This window comes from Haliotis asinina, chromosome 4 (genome assembly GCF_037392515.1).
Source record: "Haliotis asinina isolate JCU_RB_2024 chromosome 4, JCU_Hal_asi_v2, whole genome shotgun sequence".
Lineage (NCBI taxonomy): Eukaryota > Metazoa > Mollusca > Gastropoda > Lepetellida > Haliotidae > Haliotis > Haliotis asinina.
This window is the reverse complement of record NC_090283.1, coordinates 54,357,976-54,377,072: the sequence shown is the minus strand read 5'-3', so window position 1 is coordinate 54,377,072 and position 19,097 is coordinate 54,357,976. Positions and strand designations below refer to the sequence as shown.

At 39.1% G+C, this 19,097-nt stretch overlaps 2 protein-coding genes and 1 long non-coding RNA gene across 3 annotated transcripts; 1 reads left to right on the top strand and 2 right to left on the bottom strand.

Annotated features, from left to right (window-relative positions):
* The first annotated feature begins 2,183 nt into the window (after positions 1 to 2,183).
* LOC137281217 (uncharacterized) lies at positions 2,184 to 5,240 on the top strand. The gene is made up of 4 exons (XM_067812341.1): positions 2,184 to 2,207; positions 4,266 to 4,334; positions 4,598 to 4,687; positions 5,065 to 5,240. The coding sequence occupies exons 1-4, from the start codon at positions 2,184 to 2,186 to the stop codon at positions 5,179 to 5,181; spliced, it is 300 nt and encodes a 99-aa protein (XP_067668442.1). The 3' UTR covers positions 5,182 to 5,240.
* Positions 5,241 to 8,886: 3,646 nt separating this feature from the next.
* Positions 8,887 to 13,553, bottom strand: LOC137282590 (uncharacterized). The gene is made up of 4 exons (XM_067814362.1): positions 13,484 to 13,553; positions 12,080 to 12,178; positions 10,085 to 10,159; positions 8,887 to 9,065 (listed from the first exon to the last, which is right to left on the bottom strand). Exons 1-4 carry the CDS (start codon positions 13,527 to 13,529, stop codon positions 8,902 to 8,904), a joined length of 384 nt encoding a protein of 127 aa, XP_067670463.1. The 5' UTR covers positions 13,530 to 13,553; the 3' UTR covers positions 8,887 to 8,901.
* A 2,816-nt stretch (positions 13,554 to 16,369) lies between these two features.
* Positions 16,370 to 18,380, bottom strand: LOC137282589 (uncharacterized). The gene is made up of 3 exons (XR_010956825.1): positions 18,300 to 18,380; positions 17,599 to 17,700; positions 16,370 to 16,599 (listed from the first exon to the last, which is right to left on the bottom strand). It is a non-coding gene; the product is annotated as an uncharacterized lncRNA (long non-coding RNA).
* Positions 18,381 to 19,097: the final 717 nt, after the last annotated feature.

Here is a 19,097-nt window from a genome sequence, read left to right as displayed (position 1 = left end):
TTTAAGAATGCATGCAGACATGTCAACCTTCATCTAGAAAATCCATATTTATTCAGGACTCATAAACATAAACCATCGCCTAAACATAATTAACATTGACTCTATTTGAACGATAAATTTTATTTCCACTCAAACTCATCGATTTTGTGCTGAAATGTTCACCCGACAATAGACCGAGTACTGACGGATGGTTGACATCATGTTTCACACAAAACTACTCAGCTTCATTTTGTTATTTGGGTATTCTATTGATTAACCCTGATGTCGATTATGTTGCGGCTATTGTATCACAACTTTCCCTTGCATTTGTGTTATGACACCCATTCATTCAGTCACACATGAAACAAGCAATCATATCCTGAATATATACTGAGGGGAACTAATAAGGGATCATGAGAAAACACAAGCGTTCCCTTATTTTTTTTCCATGTTTCCACACACGTTTTGTTTTGCATAGCTTGTGTAGAAACCTGAAAAAAAGAAAGGAACACTTGATCTCTCATGTGATCCCTTCACTAACACGCAAGACTTTATGGCATTTCGTGAAAGGTGGGTTTGGTTGTGAGCTTGCGGTATTTTGATAGCCTTTTCTAGATCTCTCACGCCCAAACATTGCCCTAATTGAACTACAGAATCGTACAATCCACAATAACACCAACTTGTCTCTGCCTTACCTCTTGCCAAACAGAGCTCTCACTATCTTCTGTCATACAGCGTTATACTTTATGCATTAAATTTGTGTTCCATCTGGATGATGAGTTATGCAGCTAATGGGACAAGAAGGTGCATTAATTTCGAGTTCCCGAGTCCTGTTTTATGTACAAAATAGTGCTAGAACACTTATCATTAAACTATGTGATCAATACTGTACTTAGTGGTGTACAGTTATTCCAGTAATAGGAGTAATAGTCATGAGTAACAACATAGTCTTTTGTGTCACACCATATTATAGTTTGTCACAACACTGTCTCTAACGACCCCGATAATGGCAATACAAACAACTGTACATTTACAACTTGCCGACTGCTTCTGGGTAAGCGGGAAAAAAGCTTATAGGTTGCAGGATTCATTAACTGTTCTCAAATAAACGTGATATGGACCATCGGAAGACGGTTAGCTTTGCATTTACAAAACAGAGATTACACACTGTTTTCTGATCAACGGAAAATGGCATTGATCTTGATTAAAAGCTATTTCCTGCAGCTGGATCAATCAAAAAGACATATATCACCGAGTGACTTGGACTGACCAGCATTTACATCGAGGACATCATTGACAGCATGGCGGAAAAATATATTCTCGATGAAGAGGTGAAGATCTCTTTCAAACCTCTGTCACTAGCTTTACAGATTGCTGGCGTCTACGTGCCTCCTGGTAGACGGCTGTTCCAGATCGTCGCCCGGTGGATGTACAGTATAACAGTCCAGCTGTTAAAATGGAGCAGTCTCACGCGATTCTACTTCATCTTTAAATCTAGAGAGGGGTTTTCAGGAAGTTTGATGACCTTTCTTTCTTTTTTCATTTGTTTTCTTGGTTCTGCTTACCTGTCTACAAGCCTTCTTTTTGCGAGCACAAAGCACATGGATGTCTTCTTGAAAGAAATTTCAGACTATAAGAAAGAGTTTGGAACTGCCTTCAGTATGAAGAAATTGAAGGTGAGGTTAGTCATCTTCCTTTCCACAATTTGTATCTATGCAGTTGTCATACTTTCAAATAATGTGCTTACTGCCACCATTTTCACAGAGGCCTTTTTGAATGAAATCAACGTTCCTTTCATCAAAATGAACGGTATCTCAAAAGCATTTGGAATGATTGTCGTTTGTGTAACAAACACGTTTTCTGCAGTGTCATTCCTTATTGTCATGACTTTCTTTTCATGGTGTTGTTACATTCTGAGGAAGGAATTTGATGCGATCAACAAAGCTGTCAAACAAATGGTGAAAGACGAAAATGCAGACATGAAATGCGAAGCCATCAGACACCAACATGTCATCTTAACGAGAATACTAGACAAGTCTAACTGCATGATGACACACTTTCTGTTTTACTGCAACGCTGTGTTTATCCCTGTGATATGTTTCTTGTTGTTTGGTCTGGTGAGAGGAGGGCTCACCGTTGAGGAATTCCTCGCTGCGCTTGCTGTAGCGACAACAGGAATATGTACCTTATTTACGGCTACATTGATGTCTGCCAACCTCAGTGTGAAGGTAGGACCTAAACATATGGTCTCAGTATTTTGTCCAAGTTTCAGGCGCTTTGCTGTATCTGTAACTATGTGTTTGCATGTATTCATGTGGCCTTCTGGTCATTTATCGTGGGCTTTTTAAACCGCACAGGGTTTTATACTGTACACAAGGGGTTGTGGCACACATCCCTACATTCCTGAACAAAACATTGATAATCCATTTTGTTCATTGACGTGTCAAATTTGCACATGTCCCCAACATGCCTGCTACTGAATAGACATAAAGGCTCGCTGCAACCTTGATTCTTGTTACCGAATCAAACAAGGTTTCAGCAAAAGCCATTTAGCCCTCTAGGAAATCAGTTAATTTTGTTGCTATATTACGTTCCAAAGCTGTTCTCAAATAGTATCACAATATAGTGTTTCACAGTGTTCTCAAATAGTGTCCATGTGTACACGGAAACTCACTCTTTCTATCATGAATTGTGGTGAAAGGATATGTGCTTCAGCCTTGAGATTATTGTGTTAAAACTCATGTAGCCTGTACTAATGCTGTCTCGTTATTGACGATCCACCCTGCTATTTACTGACAGAAAAGTCAACATTAACCCAAACGAATAACAACAATCATTAGTAGCCCTAACAAGGAACGCCCGTTACTTTATGAATATAAGTATTTGAGGAGTTCATGCTCATTCCTATGTCTAGTATGAAGGACCAGCAGGCATCATCGACGTTTACGTTTCTGAAATCAATCCTGCAAAAAACGGCCCGCCATTATGTACTGCCATCAAGACCGCGTAGCCAACGGTGATATGCAGTATGGCCTGTCTGATACTTTGCTGGTCCCCATCACAATGGATAAATATTTTATTGTGAAAACATTTAAGGATCTTTTTAACACAGGTCTCATTTAATTATTGGTTTTTAAAGGATTTTTGTAAAATTTTGAGTAGCATGTTCTGTAGATAGATGTATTTTAAAGATTCCAATTGGTAGTTTAGATTAGTAACTAGAATTGTTAGTGGCTGCAGATTATACATATAAAACTATCCGACATCAGCATGCGAAGTTGATCGAAATTACCGAGAGAGCCAATAAGATGATGACACACATTTCAGCTTAATTCTACGCTTCTTCGATACCAGTGGTTTGGTACAATCGTTTAGTGCGCCGTAAGCAGCAAGCATGCAAAAAGTGAACAAACAGTGCATTTCTATTTCAGCAGAATGCATTGGCTAATTTGTATGATTTTTCTGTTAAGTGGCATGAACAGCCGAGTGATATCTCCTCCCATTGGAGAATACCAAGGAGTAATACACATCCTTGGCACTGAACAAATGTTTCACTGCGGGTAGCAGCAAATCAGAATCAAGGAACACACTTTGAGCATCTGTCTGAAAGGTGTTGGTTGGCAGGGGTTCCGTACCTGAAGGTTATGAATACAATGAATATGAATGTAAATGAATACAGTCAAATCCGGATGAGTCGAATTGTGGGGGACCAAGTAGTAAATTCGACTTATCGATGTATGTGTTGTAGACGACAGAGGCTAGATAAATAAAATATGTTTGAGATTATGTTTTCCACGTTCTCTCAACCAATGAAGATACCAGATTCTTTTTAATTCTGATTTTCAGTGTGTCCGCTATAAAGGACAACACGTTTCAAACAATTGAAGACACAGGTTTCTTGAGGTTAGGTGATAAGTAAGACGTTAGACGTCTTCACGTATTCATGGTCACTTTGAAGACGGATGTAGCTTTTGCTTAAAAGCTGGCAAGCTATTCTCAAAACGTTATTAGCCCTACGGACATCTTAAGCCTATTCTGGTTACAAAGTTAAACATTCCCAGGGCTACGAACGATTCGAGAATAATGGCCCTGGTGGGTGGTCAAAAGGCGGGTAGTTATGGCCCCTTTAAGCCAGTTTCTGAACCGTCTCAACACACCTTCTCTCTATCTCTAGCGTGTTTCCCATCCACATAAAACACCAACGCAACATATAATTAAATTAGATTGTGAACGAGTGGTTCCCACCTCATATCTATATCTTAACGTTTATTTCTATACATTTTCAGGCACATGGTTGCCTTGACGACTTGCTGCAGCTGGATATGTCACAACTATCGCCCAAGACCCTGCAAATTGTAAGTACATGAAGAAGTGGGTACCAGCATAAAGTAATTAGGAACGTAGTTCTTGTCTGAGGGTTACTTCCCGTGTTCGATACCAACATCGCGGTATACTTATTATCTGGATTCAGATCCTTAAGCAACGTAAAACGTACGTACGTAGGTTCGTACGTTCGTAGGTTTGAATAACTCCACAGTGCAAGTCATTTTTTTGTACTGTCAAGTTCAGAACAGTGTATCAAATAAATCATGGAACGTCTGCAACAAACTCATTTCAGGTGTCGATATTTGCAAATCGACTGGCAGGACCTCCAATTGGCTACACCGTTTATGGGTTGTTTACAGTAGATGGCTCATCTGTGCTCACTGTGAGTGTTATACACTTGTTTCTAATTAGATGGATATATTTTTATACATAGTGTTTGTAGGTATCATAACTCATGAGTGAGTAATGTTGATATGAACATAACAATGCCTATTTATAAGACTGACTCCATGAATAAAGTGTCGATCAGGATAGAGGAAAACCAGAAAACATACTAGTAACAAAATGTTGGGTTTTTTTAAATGTCAACATGATAGAAGTGTTGTGTATGGATCTCTCTCTCCCTTTCATATATACAGCGTCTTGATAAAATTGATTTTTAAAAACATCTGAGTAAACATTTCCTTTGTGTCGCAAGCTTTCAGTGACGTATCTGGATGGCCCACGTTTCATCAGTGTCATATTTACGTCTTTTTGCAGATTATTGGAACCTTGCTGACGTATGCAGTTATCATTCTTCAGCTGACACCAGGAGACATCGCACCTGCTGTTGCCAACACAACCACGACCAGTTTCCTAAATGCATCAACGTATTGATGAGTAGTCCAGTCGAGGCCAAAAGATGTTTATTGTATGAAAGGCCTCCGACCCATATACATGAGAGTTACATGAATAGTTAAGGGTATACAATTCCTTTCATTAGAAGATCTCTTCTGGCTAACGCATTCGTTATACAAAGACAATTGAACAAGAATATCCATTATTACTTTGTCACAAGGATATATAGGGATATATAGGGATGTAGGGATTGTTCTGCAACAAAATGGTGTGGTATGTATTTTTGTCGCAATTCATGACAACACGGACATATCAGTGAAAAATGAATTTCATTTTCTATCCATACGTTACATAAACGTCAACTGTTTTTCGACAGAGGTTTTTCTACCCTCATCAATAAAGCTGCGACATCTATCGTGTAAAACTAGATAAAACAATTCCTTCAGAACAGGACCGTGATTGGTTAAGATGAAATATTTGAGATTATCTCTGGCCCGTTTGGTCAGGAAATAATACAGTAGAGGAGTTTAATCCCCGCATTTCATCATTTTTCGACGTGATTAAAATAAAGGCAAACAAATAAACTCACACAACATGCTTCTTATGCAATATGGAAAAGACAAAGCAAAACAAACATGAAGTGATGATTGCAACATTACTGTTACGTGATCTGTTTTGCCATCTTGCACTGAACATACAGAAGTGTAAAACGTCCCTGGTTTTCCGTCCACTACCATCATTCTAGGTACTAAGAGCGGCGAGGTAGCCTAGTGGTTCTCATCGAAGACCTGGGTTCGATTCCCCATTCCCCGCATGGGTACAATGTCTAAAGCCCACTGGAGTCACCTGTCGTTATAAATTTGGAATGTTTCCAAACGCATACTCACGTACTCACGCACTCACGCACTCACTCCCGTTATACGTACTTCCGTTTAGTCTTTTGTCGACACTGTAGTATACGTTGTGAATTACATTGGACGTCACTTTACTTCTTGGAGCTCCTTTTTTATCCTCAATGCATTGTCCAACATGCTTGACATTCCTCAACACGACATTGTCCTATGATATATTTTTTGTGGCTATCAGCAGCCTAAATTGTCGTCTAGCTTACACTCTTCTCGGAGTTCCTTCGTGTTTCCAAACTCGTTGGACTGTTATGAGATCTCATCTACTGGGTTGCCAGTTTCAGGTTCAGTTATTTAAGGGCCGTGCTAGTACAGGTGTGTAAAACAATAATGGTCTGTGCTGCTAAACGACCAGTCAGTGAGTACAAATCGGAAGTGTCATGATAATATTATGAGTTGGTTATGCGGCAACCATCTGGTTTCTGAAGCCAAATCATGAGAAAATATTTGGAAAAAAATATATTGCATACATGTATTGTGGAGTAAGAAGCTATGGCTATGTTTACAGTGTTCATCTTGGATTGCAATAAAGCTTCTGTGTAAAGACAGACTACCCTGCCGTTGATATATCAAAAACAAATATCATTATGACACACAAATAACAAACAGATGTATGGTAACGATCAACAGGTCACAAGAACGTGACAAAGGCAAATGAGCCACAACACAAGACGGAGTTCACAAGCAAGTTCACAAGGTCAGTGTGATGTGTGAGAAAGAAAATAGAAAAACAGGGTATTATGTGACATGAGAATATCTTAGCGATATATAATTGTAGTGCACACTCCATGAAGAACATGAGGCCTGTTTAGCAAACATGAAAGTTTGAGAAGTTTCGATGAGTATTTGGTGAATCTGGTTTTAGAAAGTGGCATGACTCGTATCAGTCTCCTTACAACGTGGAGTCTAGTCGCTCGCCTTGCATCGTCTGGTTCACTTTGGGTAACTTTGCGGGTGCACTTTGGTCATGTGTCTTTTGGTGAAAAAGTCGGGCTTCAGGTGGTGCTCTCCTGCTAGAGGTATATGTAGTTATATGCACGATGTGCACAGCTTGAAAGACAACACTCGGAAGAATATGTCAAGCTACTGAAGACAGTACACGAGGACTTTGTGGTACCCTAATTTCTATGCCTTGCGCGTCATGCTATGTGCGCCTTTGTTAACCATGGAACAACCTAGTCGCCGAACATCAAGATGGGTTGAGCTGGCGTTAAAAACTATTTCCATTTTCTCTTAATCGATGCTTGATTTTTGTTCTTGTCCTGAGGCGCCCTGTGGCTGATCGTCAACTTTTGTGCCTGCAGAAATCTGTGACAGAACCATAGATACATACGAAAAACGCCTGAACAAACTGGCAAGCCAAGCCCTCAGTGAGTTTCATATAAAAGAATCTTACCTTGCTCTTATTGTAGATCATCTCAAAATCTTGAAAAATTGTTGCGCTTTATGACCTCGTTTTCTTTTGAAAATCATGTTTGAAACTTGCTTCAAGAATCCAATGAATTTACTGATAAACATTACATATCACTATTGCCAGTGCTTCGTATGAAGTAGTGAGGGACCTGTGCCAAATGATGGCTGTGAGACCAAGACAGACATATCTGTTTGGTCAGTTTGTGTGTTCGTGGTGTTTTCCACCTTTATTTTATTGACCAGCAAATAATCCCCGAGATAATTGGTATCGTCTTTACTTCGACAGGAATTATCATGAACACTCCAACATGTAGTCTGATTCTTGAGCAAAAACATCGATCAATCACTTATGAAGCCTGTAATTATGTTTAATATTAATCAGTTTCTTGTGTTGATAGGTAGATTACTGATTTACGCCACACGTTAACTGATGGTCTAAATTATGTACAACATAAAATTCTGTGATAGTCTATTCGCCATGTCCTGAAGATCATTATACATTTAATCTTCCGCGGCCCCTCTTTTTGTGGGAGGTACCTCGCTAACTTTATGTCACATGTCATCTTATCCCAGTTGCGTAGATCGATGTTCACGTTGTTCTTCACGGGAGTCTCTCGTTCTTTTCATGAATACTTACAGCCCTTCGCTATGTAGCTGGAATATTGCTGAGTGCGGGGTTAAAAAAACAAACAAACAGTAATGATAATACAAATTGACTATATTAAAAGTAATGCTTATCTTTATGGTACAGGGCGATTGCTGCATTTAGTGAAATGCTTACAAAACTTCCCAGATTAAGATCTTTTCACGTTGGCTCAGTTCCATTCCTCGAGTGTTATGTCATATGTACATACATGTGCATGCATGCATACACACACACACAGAGACACACACACATACACATACACATACACACACACACACACACACACACACACACATACATACATACATACATACATACATATATAATCTATTGCCCACCTATAGCCCATTTTTTACTGTGCTGTTCTAATTTGCAATCCAGTTTTAGAGAGAGGTGCTAGTTATTCTAGCTGATTTTACGATCCTTCGTTGACATGTTTTAACAATTTATGTATTTACGGTGAATGGAAAACTTGATTTAGTCACGATATGGCTGAAATATTGCCGCTGTGACTATAGATCGTAACTCACTCACACAGTCACAGACACACAAAGGCAGGCAGGCAGGCAGGCAGGCAGGCAGGCAGGCAGGCAGGCAGGCAGGCAGGTAGGCAGGCAGGCTGGTGCGAATCTGGATTTCGAAAGCGCGATCAGCGAGTAATGTCATTTGTAAGGAAAACAGTACAGCGAATTTGCTGCAAAACTCATAATGTGTTAGTCTCGTATTCTGGTCTTATTATGGTTCTAAGGAGCACGACAACTCAGGTGCAGGAGTGCAGTTTGTTCTTTTATCTTTCTACACATTCCCATAATTAAGGTGACAGTAGCTTCCACACACATCGGGACAGCATATGCCTCCGCCATAACGGGACTGGCAGTCTCTGTCTGACCTGCAATGTTCCTGCTGATAACTGTCATTAATTGGGCAGACTTTTATCCGCCGTGGTTTGGGACATTGCTCTGAAACAAACACGACACCATGTTACACTCTGAAACAAACACGACACCATGTTACATTCTGAAACAAACACGACACCATGTTACACTCTGAAACAAACACGACACCGTGTTACAATCTGAAACAAACACGACACCATGTTACACTCTAATAGAATGTGACCATCCTCCCGGTTACGTTTCTCAATGCAGAATGTGAAGACCCTTTCCTTTGAAAAAATGCCGATATTGCGAGAAAGAGCGAAAAGTCTCATTCTCCTCATTCTCTCGAACCCCCTGACAGGATTGCTACAAGGAAATATTTTACACGTTACTTCAAGGTTCATCTGGAAAGATCCATCTTTAGAGAATTACAGGTTTGAGCAGTTCAAGGTCCATGAATATATCACTGAAAATCAGTGATGAAGCTAAATACATAAGAGTCAGTATGTCCTGTCCCTCCAACCAGTAACACCCTTCACACAAAAAGTATGAGATGTTTTAGATCACAATACATCAGTTCTCATCTGATAAAATGGTATTATCAAATTCTGTGTCAGCATACATGACCCTGTCAGTTTTTATTAGAGTAATCAAATTGTTTATAATTTAATTTTCAAGCCTTTTTAATGGCAAAGAGATTGACAGGAAGAACGTGACAGATATGCAGTAGTGATGAAGTGATGAAGATCAGTGATGAAGCTACATGTATAAGGGTAAGCATACATGAACTTATTGAACATGAATAATATGAATATATGAACATACATGAAGCGATTGACGGGAAGAACATGACAGATATGTAATATCTTCAGAAATGAAACTATTGCAAGTAATTTTAGTGCCCAACGCGGCGTTAAACACAAGAATATAGCCTGCAAATATTATAGTCTGATTTCCTAATATCAATTGCTGTTATGTTGAGAAGCAGAGTAAGAGCTAGAATAAGAAAAGCAATAAAACCCTTTTCTTATACTTCAAAACTCGTCATTTGTAATTCATTATCGGCCTTTGGTAAAAGTTTCCTATCGAGAATGACTCACTTTGAACTTGTGTAGATGACGACACACGTCTGAGGCATTTTGTCGTGCATGTAGATGACAAACAGCAGTAGAATCCTGCAACACAGAAACACATACAAAAACATAGATCATACAAATCAAAATGACGCATAGTCTAAGGCGCTGTTTTGTCAGACATACCTGATTTATAGATCCGTCAGAAAATACAAGGACACGCATCAAAGACGAAGATCCGCTCATCAATCAAATTGGACGCGACACTTAATCAAAACATTAAATACGTTTGTGGTAAATATAAGTGATCCCCTCAAGCTGTCACATTGATTATATTTCTAGTACTTCCTGGGAAAGACGCTTCTGTGTCTATTTGGTTCTTTGACCTAGAGAGATGATTGACTGTACCAAACCCGACCAAGACAGAGCCAAAAATACGCTTGTAGTTCTTGGGACATTATTCGTCTTAGAAGGATTTGTTTCTAGTAATACCCGTGAAGATCCGGGCTACCATTGGTCTTCAGTGGCCCATGCTTGTCGTAAGAGGTCACAAACGGGAGCCGGTGGTCAGGATCGCTGACTTGATCGACACGTGTCATCGGTTCCCAACTGCGTATGCTCATGCTGTTGAACACTGGGTGTTCTGGTGTAGATTCGATTATTTACAGACTACAGACATGTGTCTGGAATATTGCGAAGTGCGGCGTAACAGTAAACTCACTCACACTGTTTCAAGTAATGACGTCATGGTCAAAGGGGAAAACCTTGCCAGCTTGCAGTAAAATCATGGTTATGAGGCTGTAGTCAGGTGCCATAGGGATACACACTTTTTCGTAATGACAATTCAAAAAACAAACATAATAACATACTTATTGAATGAACAGTTTCTTTTCAAAGCTTATGACCTATTCTGTCAGGATCCGAAGCTTTACTCAGTGACAGTGGTTAAGTTTATCGTATTTACCGTTATTGTAACACCATACTTGTCTAGTAAAATACATTTTGGAGTTGATGTTTATGTCTAACGAAATATATGTTCCTCTGTGATCACTAACCTTCTTATCAAATTCAGCAAACACCGCTGTCTCGGACAAGTATGTCCTCACAACCACAGGGTCTATTAGCGTAGCAGTGGCTCTAGTCATTCTAGTAGGTTCTTTAATAACATTGAATAGATTTTGGTGCTAGTCAGTCTAAGGTGTGAAAGTCGATTGTACCAGTTGTTTCGAGGACTTTGTTGCTAGTGAGTCTAAGGTGTGATAGTTGTTTCGAGGATTTTCGAATACATATACCTTAATACGTCATAGGATCCCTTACATGAGCTAACAGGCGTGGACGTGCATTAAGCGTCGAAAAGACCACACACCACACTGTGACCTCTGTCAGCCGCTCTCTTGGATTCTGACAAAGCTATCGCTTTGTTTAACATGCTGGCCAAAGATCCCAACATATTGGTTGTTTGTTTAACGCCCTGCTTAGCAATATTCCATCTCTATTGCAGCAGTCTGTAAATAATTGAGTCTGGACAAGACAATCTCGTGATCATCATGAGCATCCAGCTACGCAAATGGGATACGATGACGTGCGTCAACCAAGTCTGAGAGTTTGACTACCGGATCCCATGAGTCGCCCCTGGGTTGCTGAAGATCAACTTTGACCCGTGAAGATCCGTGAATCATCTGGACAGTTATTTTATGGATGCTGGTTGTCTGGCGGGATGGATGGATAGATGGCAGACTGGCTGGATCCTGTCACTCTTAGCATCTTTTATCACACGGACAATGTTGCAAGGTCATGAAAGTAGAATATGAAGGCCCGTGCTGTCACAAAGGATGTCCAGTTTGGAAGCTTCAACGGACAAAGTCGAGTTCCCCTCTGAAGAATCTACCCAATATCAGCCGCCCTTGAACCTCAACACCATGACCACCCCCCCCACCCCACCCCACCCCACTCCGCCACACCCACAAAAACACACCCCTGACACCCTCCTCCAAAACAAAATACCACAAGGTTGGTTCTTACCTGGCTTACAGCTGTCATTTCTCCAACACTCATGTCTGCTGTGGATATCAGGCTTGCAGGTGTGTAGATAAGGACAGTAGTACACACGGCCTTGTACTTCTGCCAAACGAAATACCTGTGCATTTTAAGGAAATCTTAGGAATGCTAGCGCAACGGATTGTTGACTTAAATATTAAAACTAGAAATCACGATATGTCTTGCTGCCACTGGTTATATCAATGCAAAATATCAAACCGTATGTATAATGAAACTCGAACAACAAGTGAAAAAAAGAATAAGGTGAATATGAAAATGTTATTTACTGGTAAAGCAAGGCATACAAGCCCTTTATAATCAGTGGAAAGACGGTGTGATCAGGCGGACGCGAATATGTTATATACCGGTAGATCGACATATATTTATCCGTTTTTGCCACATGTGGAAAGAGAGTTTACAGGGAGCAGAGAACGTTTACCGGTAGATCAGGATACATTAATGTTTTTTTTGCCACAGCTGAACACACGTGTTAATAAGGCGGACATGAATATGTTATTTAGCGCGTAGGATATTAATCCTTGTTTACGACAGTTGAAAAAACAGGTTATAAAGGCACATGAGTATGTTACCGGTAGATCAGGATATATTCATCCTTTTTACTGCAGTTGGAAACATAGCATACAAAGGCGAACATGAATATGTTATATACCGTAGATCAGGATATATGAATACAGGATATACTGACACAAGTTGACAAGGCGGACATGAATATGTTATTTACCGATAGATCAGGATATATTAATCCTTTTTACCACAGTTGGAAACACTTGTGATGACTTGTGATCATGTTTACTGTTACAACAACTTTAATCATTTTGTGAGTCAAATGTACATGAAAGAGCCGATGATGGTCAAGATATTAACCTTTAAAGATAATCTTTCCACAGCACTGCGGGAGATATGGGAACGTTTTTACAGAAAACACAGAGGCGATATATTTTACAGATTCCGCTTGGTCAAACTATCGAAACTTTCATGGTAAAGATTATTCGAAGTTTCACGGCTTTGGAGTATTGCATCCCAAAAGAAAAATCTGTTCATGAATCGACCTCATCAATTGTGTGAGCGCACTATTCACTGTGCATTCTCACATAGCGTCACGTTCATGGCAAAATACATTCATCATCTGTCACATAAAGACTGCACAAGAATAAAAACAATATCACTGGATTCATTCGGGTTTAAGGATTGTATAGTGTTAATACCTCTAGGTATTCAGGTATTAACTTACAATGAAAGATGAAACGATTGAAAAAATATGTCGATGTCAAACAATATATAAATGTACAGATACAATCGTGATTAAACGTGTTATAACTGCTCTGACAAAAAGGCATATGAAGAAATATTCAAACGTGCAAAACGTACCCAGTGCCATTGTTAGAATGGCAGTGAAGATGAGCACGTCCTTCATGATGTCCCCTACATATGTATCTGACGCTCGTGTTTACGCTCCTCTTTAAACCACCTCCAGTACAGTCTAGAACAAAAACAAGTTGTGGTGAACACGTGAATACTCGGACGACCTGCACGCCTCAGCTTAAGCTCAAGTTGCTAAGTTGGTTCTGTAATTACGTGAGCAGCTCCACGAGCTAGACACACCATGAAAGGTTGTTCTAGAGGTTGTGAGACCAATTTCGTTCAAACAGGACCATGGTTCCGCTCTCTGATTTCTTTCCTTTTACAGTTAAAAAGGTCTCGTCTCCCCTAGCATATACATATCTCAAGCTTAATTATTCCAGACTTTTAGAGGTTTTGTATGCAAATACAGTAGCGATTTTGTTGCACTAATGTTACTGACTTGACCGAGGCACATGTACTCTCATAATACAATTATTTGTGGCTTTACACGACTGTAAGTGTGTAAAAATAACATCCCTGACGCGCCTTGTCTTGTCTAATGATCGCATCGTTTCTAATAGAATATCGACATTGTGCTTGGACTTTATTTCGACAGGCCGAGTACATATGACATACATATTTTTCATTTAGACAAAAAAGTATGGTTACACGTCATTTGTCGATATCGTGAGGATCGTTTACTGCCCATCAAAGATATGGTTACGTCGAAATGTCGCTATTCTGAACTTTATAATTCTATTCTTCAAGACAGATGCATTGGAACGATATGAATATTTATCATTGTTATATTTGAGGTTGTGTTTGTCTCCAACAGCGTGTTTTTGTCTTTTGAAATAAAGTCACTTAATTAGCATTTCAACATTGATGAAATACGGTATGCCATCATTTTTTCTATATCATAATATTGATTCCCTTTCCTATTACTTCGACATAACAGGAGTACTTCGGGTAGACTAATTCTCATTACTTTCTGTTTACATGTGGGACATAGTAACATTGTAACATTTTGTGCCAAGAATTAATATGAATCATATACGACAGGTATATTTCAAATATATCATAATGATAGTGATAATGCCAGGGCATGCCACTGATGGGATCCGTGATGTATTTGATCCGCGGACATGGTCTTGACAGTTATTGCGATTTATCACACGAGATGATGAATGCTGTGTGTATATGCGTTCAACAGAAGAGTGACTTGATGATACGTTTGATAAGGGAGTACCGTATCCAGCCGTGGAGAACTGCGAAATGACAGTAAGAGACAAAAACATCATACACCTAGCCTACTATGGACATATCAATGCAATAAAATGGTTGTCTTTGACTATTTTCAGACAGTAAAGGAAAAAAAACAGAGGTGAAAATGTATAATTATGCATATTATCACTGACCATCACTGATGACACCGGGTGTTCCCGAGAAATCACTGTTAAAAGCAGCTAGAATTCAATGTGGGATTGTGACTATTCTGAAATCCGTAGAGAAGACATATTCCTTTCCACTTGCGTAAAACTATATCCTTCATGGTAAACAAACATGTGTATTTCTCATAAATAAATTTCACGCTGCCGAGCCAAAGATTGTAATGACCACATCTGTCAACTGAGTCAAAAGCGGCCTCCAAGTCAATGAATGCACAATACAGACAACCTTTGTTCAATGAAAGAAGTTACCAATTATAGCATTAAGAAGGAAAATATTATTGCTTGCTTGCTCGTCAACGAAGAAAGAAATTTTCATCTGCTATTAATAATTTTACAAAATATTTTACCAGTTACTTCAAGCAGTATTATTGGTCTATACGTCCCCGGGCATTTTTCCTTTCTCATGAAATTATAACCCCATACGTAAACAGATGGATAGATACTTGTAGACAAAATGCTCTTATATAGAGATTTCAACAAACAAGACAACAATGATGTTTATTCTTATAAAAATTAAGTGGAATGCCACTGAGTTCTAGAGCGTTTCCACTATGCATTTCTAGAATAGCATTTATTATTTCTTTGGAGGATACTTCCTCACCCAGATAGGCATTGTCCACATATGACCCTATATCTCTATCATTGACAAAATTGAATCAATAACATTTTGACAAAAATATACGTGCTCAGCATTGACTGAACAATAAAATGAGTGAAAACATTAATGACGTGATTCATCCAGTCAGGTGGAGCACATGTTTTATTGTTTACTAATGGTGGTTTCGATTTCACAGTTCTAAAGAACAATTTCCCGTCTTTAGCAGAGTGCGTTACTAAGTTTATGTGCAAAATCTGACTAATGAAGACATCAGTTGATTGACAGCATGGACATTGATATATGCAATATGGACACGGTGACACCCTGCGGTGGGTCCTGTCTGACAGCTTCATTGACATCGCAGTGCTTGAGGCCATGAGCTCGTACAGTCCCATGCTTGACACATGATCTGATTAAGTAAGCACTACGTCACACCTTTGACAATGAACCGTCCCTCACTTAACAAATCTCGTCAGCTTCTGACAGTCCGGTGTACTATCCAGTTAGAGCCACATCCATATTAAAAGTTTTAGAGCAAGACGTGAGTGAGTGAGTGAGTGAGTGAGTTGGTTTTACGTCGCCGTTAACAATTTCCAGCAATATCATGGCGGACAGCACCAAAAACGGGCTTCACACATTGTACTCAGTGGGGAATCGAACACTCACGTGTTTGGAGTGACGAGAACACATTAGCCCCACAGCTACCCCACCACTCTTAAGGCAATTCCAAGCGCCGCCATCAAACAACTGATTGGACGATTTTGGTTTATAAACTAGGAACAGTCGCGTATTTTGTATGTTTTGGTTTTTTCGTCAAAAGAAATCCCTAGCAGTCACCTTTACAAACAATAATAACGAAACAGAGAGAATCTAAGCAATTTTATTTGAAAACAAAAATAAGCAGATTATAGGCACTTATGTCTTATGTGCCTCGAGCGATATTGCCCACGGTGGAACCATTCACAGTTCTTCTGTCCCTGGATAAAACGGATAGATCACACTTCAAAATCTGTTGTTGAATCCACCCAGTAGGCTTGGGTCAGTAACTACGCATTCCCTTATGCAGCTGAAGGGGTCGACACAGCACGATTTCCCTGAAAATAAAACAATGCATTTTATAACTGGAAGTATTTACAGTGGCTTAAGCCATGTGGGTAAACTCTAAAGTCAACCAAAACTGTGCAACCAGCTTTTCCTTTTCTTTGATTTGCATAACTTTCCAGCAAGCGCTGTAGAAACACCTGCAAACTGTATGATGACTAAAGGCTTTCAAAACTTCCCTTCATGGTGTAAGCCATATTCGTCATGGCTTAGTACATTACCTAAAAAGGAGTCCCAGCTACAACACTACATTGGGAATAAATAGAAACATCAAAGAAATTCATGTCAGTTTAATGTCTTGTGTCACAACGCTGAACTTCATATCTGGCCTAAGTGTGGAGGCTCGAGTGTTTAATCCATGTCAACCACAGAGCAAACACTAACCGTGCATCGGGTAGGCCGAACCAGATGTTCTGAATAGACACAGTTAAAACACGGATCCTTGCAGGCCCCCCTCTGGTCTAAACATGCAGTCTCTTAATTCACTGCATTAAGACCCTGTCGGAGTTAGGATTCAAAGTACCGTATTTACACAAAAAATAATGTACCGAAAAAATTGTTAACAGTTAAGTTAGGTTCACGAAATGGAATACACGTCACAACGTACACGATACATTGTACACAAGCTTCTGATGTTGATTTTGATATATTTATTTCATAAAACGGAAACAATAATAAATAGAATTCTTCACGGATGTGTAACGACTATCGACATAGCCCAAGGGAAGATCGTTTCACTATTGTCTGACAAAATATATAACTCGTGATGAAGACTCTGGATATTCTGATGGGAAACCAAACAGAAGATCTGCCTCTTCATATGTTCCATTTTCCTACATATGGTCAAAACGCTTGTGTCCGTTGAATCCATTAAGTGTTTAAGTGTTGATTGCATTTTCAGTTTTTACAACTCCCACGCTAATAAGGAAAGAACAGTAACTACTTGTGATCAGATTCAATTCATGACATGGGACGAAAATAATATTACTTACCAACGCAACAGTCAGTATCGGAAAAACATTGGTCCAGTCTTGAGCCAGTGTTGAATGGGCAGTTGTGCTGAGGGCAGTAATTCATGAACGGACGTTGTGCCCCTAAAACGATGACAACAAAACATGGATATCAGAATGGGTATTTCGTGAATACTACCTCACTTATGAACAACATCATCGTAGATGCCGAGCAAGCATACGCTCCGATACGTCGTGCTAGCCACAGTAAAGAAGTTATCTGGCTTTTCTTATCGTAGATGATGGCATGAACATCGCATATTTATTCAAAATGTTGTATCCATAACATCATAGAAATAACTTTATGCTATTGAAAAAATAATATTAAAATATAAATGAATTAAATACAAAATTGTGTATGTTGAAGATGAAGGTACTAATAGTTTTTCCTTTCAAAACATGCGGCAATATATGAAAGAAAGCGAAATCGCGTCGAATCTGAAGTTGCCCTGTTCATGAAATAGAAGGCGCTGTTTCTTACAAAATAAAATATATTTGAATTTTCACATACAGTTTTCGTACAAGCTTCCATTTGTAATGACTCATTACAAATGGAGGTTTAGATATTGTTCAGAGCGCGTTTTAATTTCTTGCTATTTACAAGGGAATTTTGATGAAACTCTAAGACATGTTTATCAATGTTAAACGTGCCTGATATCTAAATTACTGAAAGAAATACTCACCAACAAATGCCAGAAGCAAAACAAAAACAAGTACTGCAGACTTCATGGTTGAAATGATATTGGTAGCTTCAAGAAATCCGGTTTATATACAGTCACTGACATAACATACCGCCTCAGTCAAAAACAAATGGCCTCGTTTCATTACTAAAACTGTCTTGTACATTGATACCAGGATTGATAACGCCACGATGACATAAACGAAAAACGTCAGAGAATTAAATATGGTAAAAGCGCTTTATTTACAAACATTGTACCTGCTGATTTTGTCATCAAGACTGTGACTCTTTTTTGTATATCACTGTGATAGTGTCAACTGACGCTGTAATCAATTTACGTCAACATTTAATAGGGTTGTGAGTGACAGATGCTTGGCACTTGATGGCGGAAGAACAGGTTAGATGGATGGTCGACTAAAGGTCTGACGTCATACACAACAGTGTATTATTACTGTGATGTAAGTACAGTCCTTCAGATGACCTTCAGTTTAGTTTAAACATTATTCACAAAGCGAAAAGAATTTGCGGCTTATAAAGCCCTTCTCCAAAGATATTCACAGTAACAAATTTCTGCACAATCGAAAATAATTCTGGAGATGATATGAAATAGGACGTGTATAGAAGAAAACCATTGGAATCGTTTAGAGTGTGTAATCACTGAATTACAAACACATATACATTGAATGGCTTTAAACATGATCTTTCTATGTTGATTGTATAACACTCTCAGACATAATACTGAGCATTTTACCATGTGTTACCACATGCGAATGGTGGATCAGTGATCATCCCTACTCTGTAC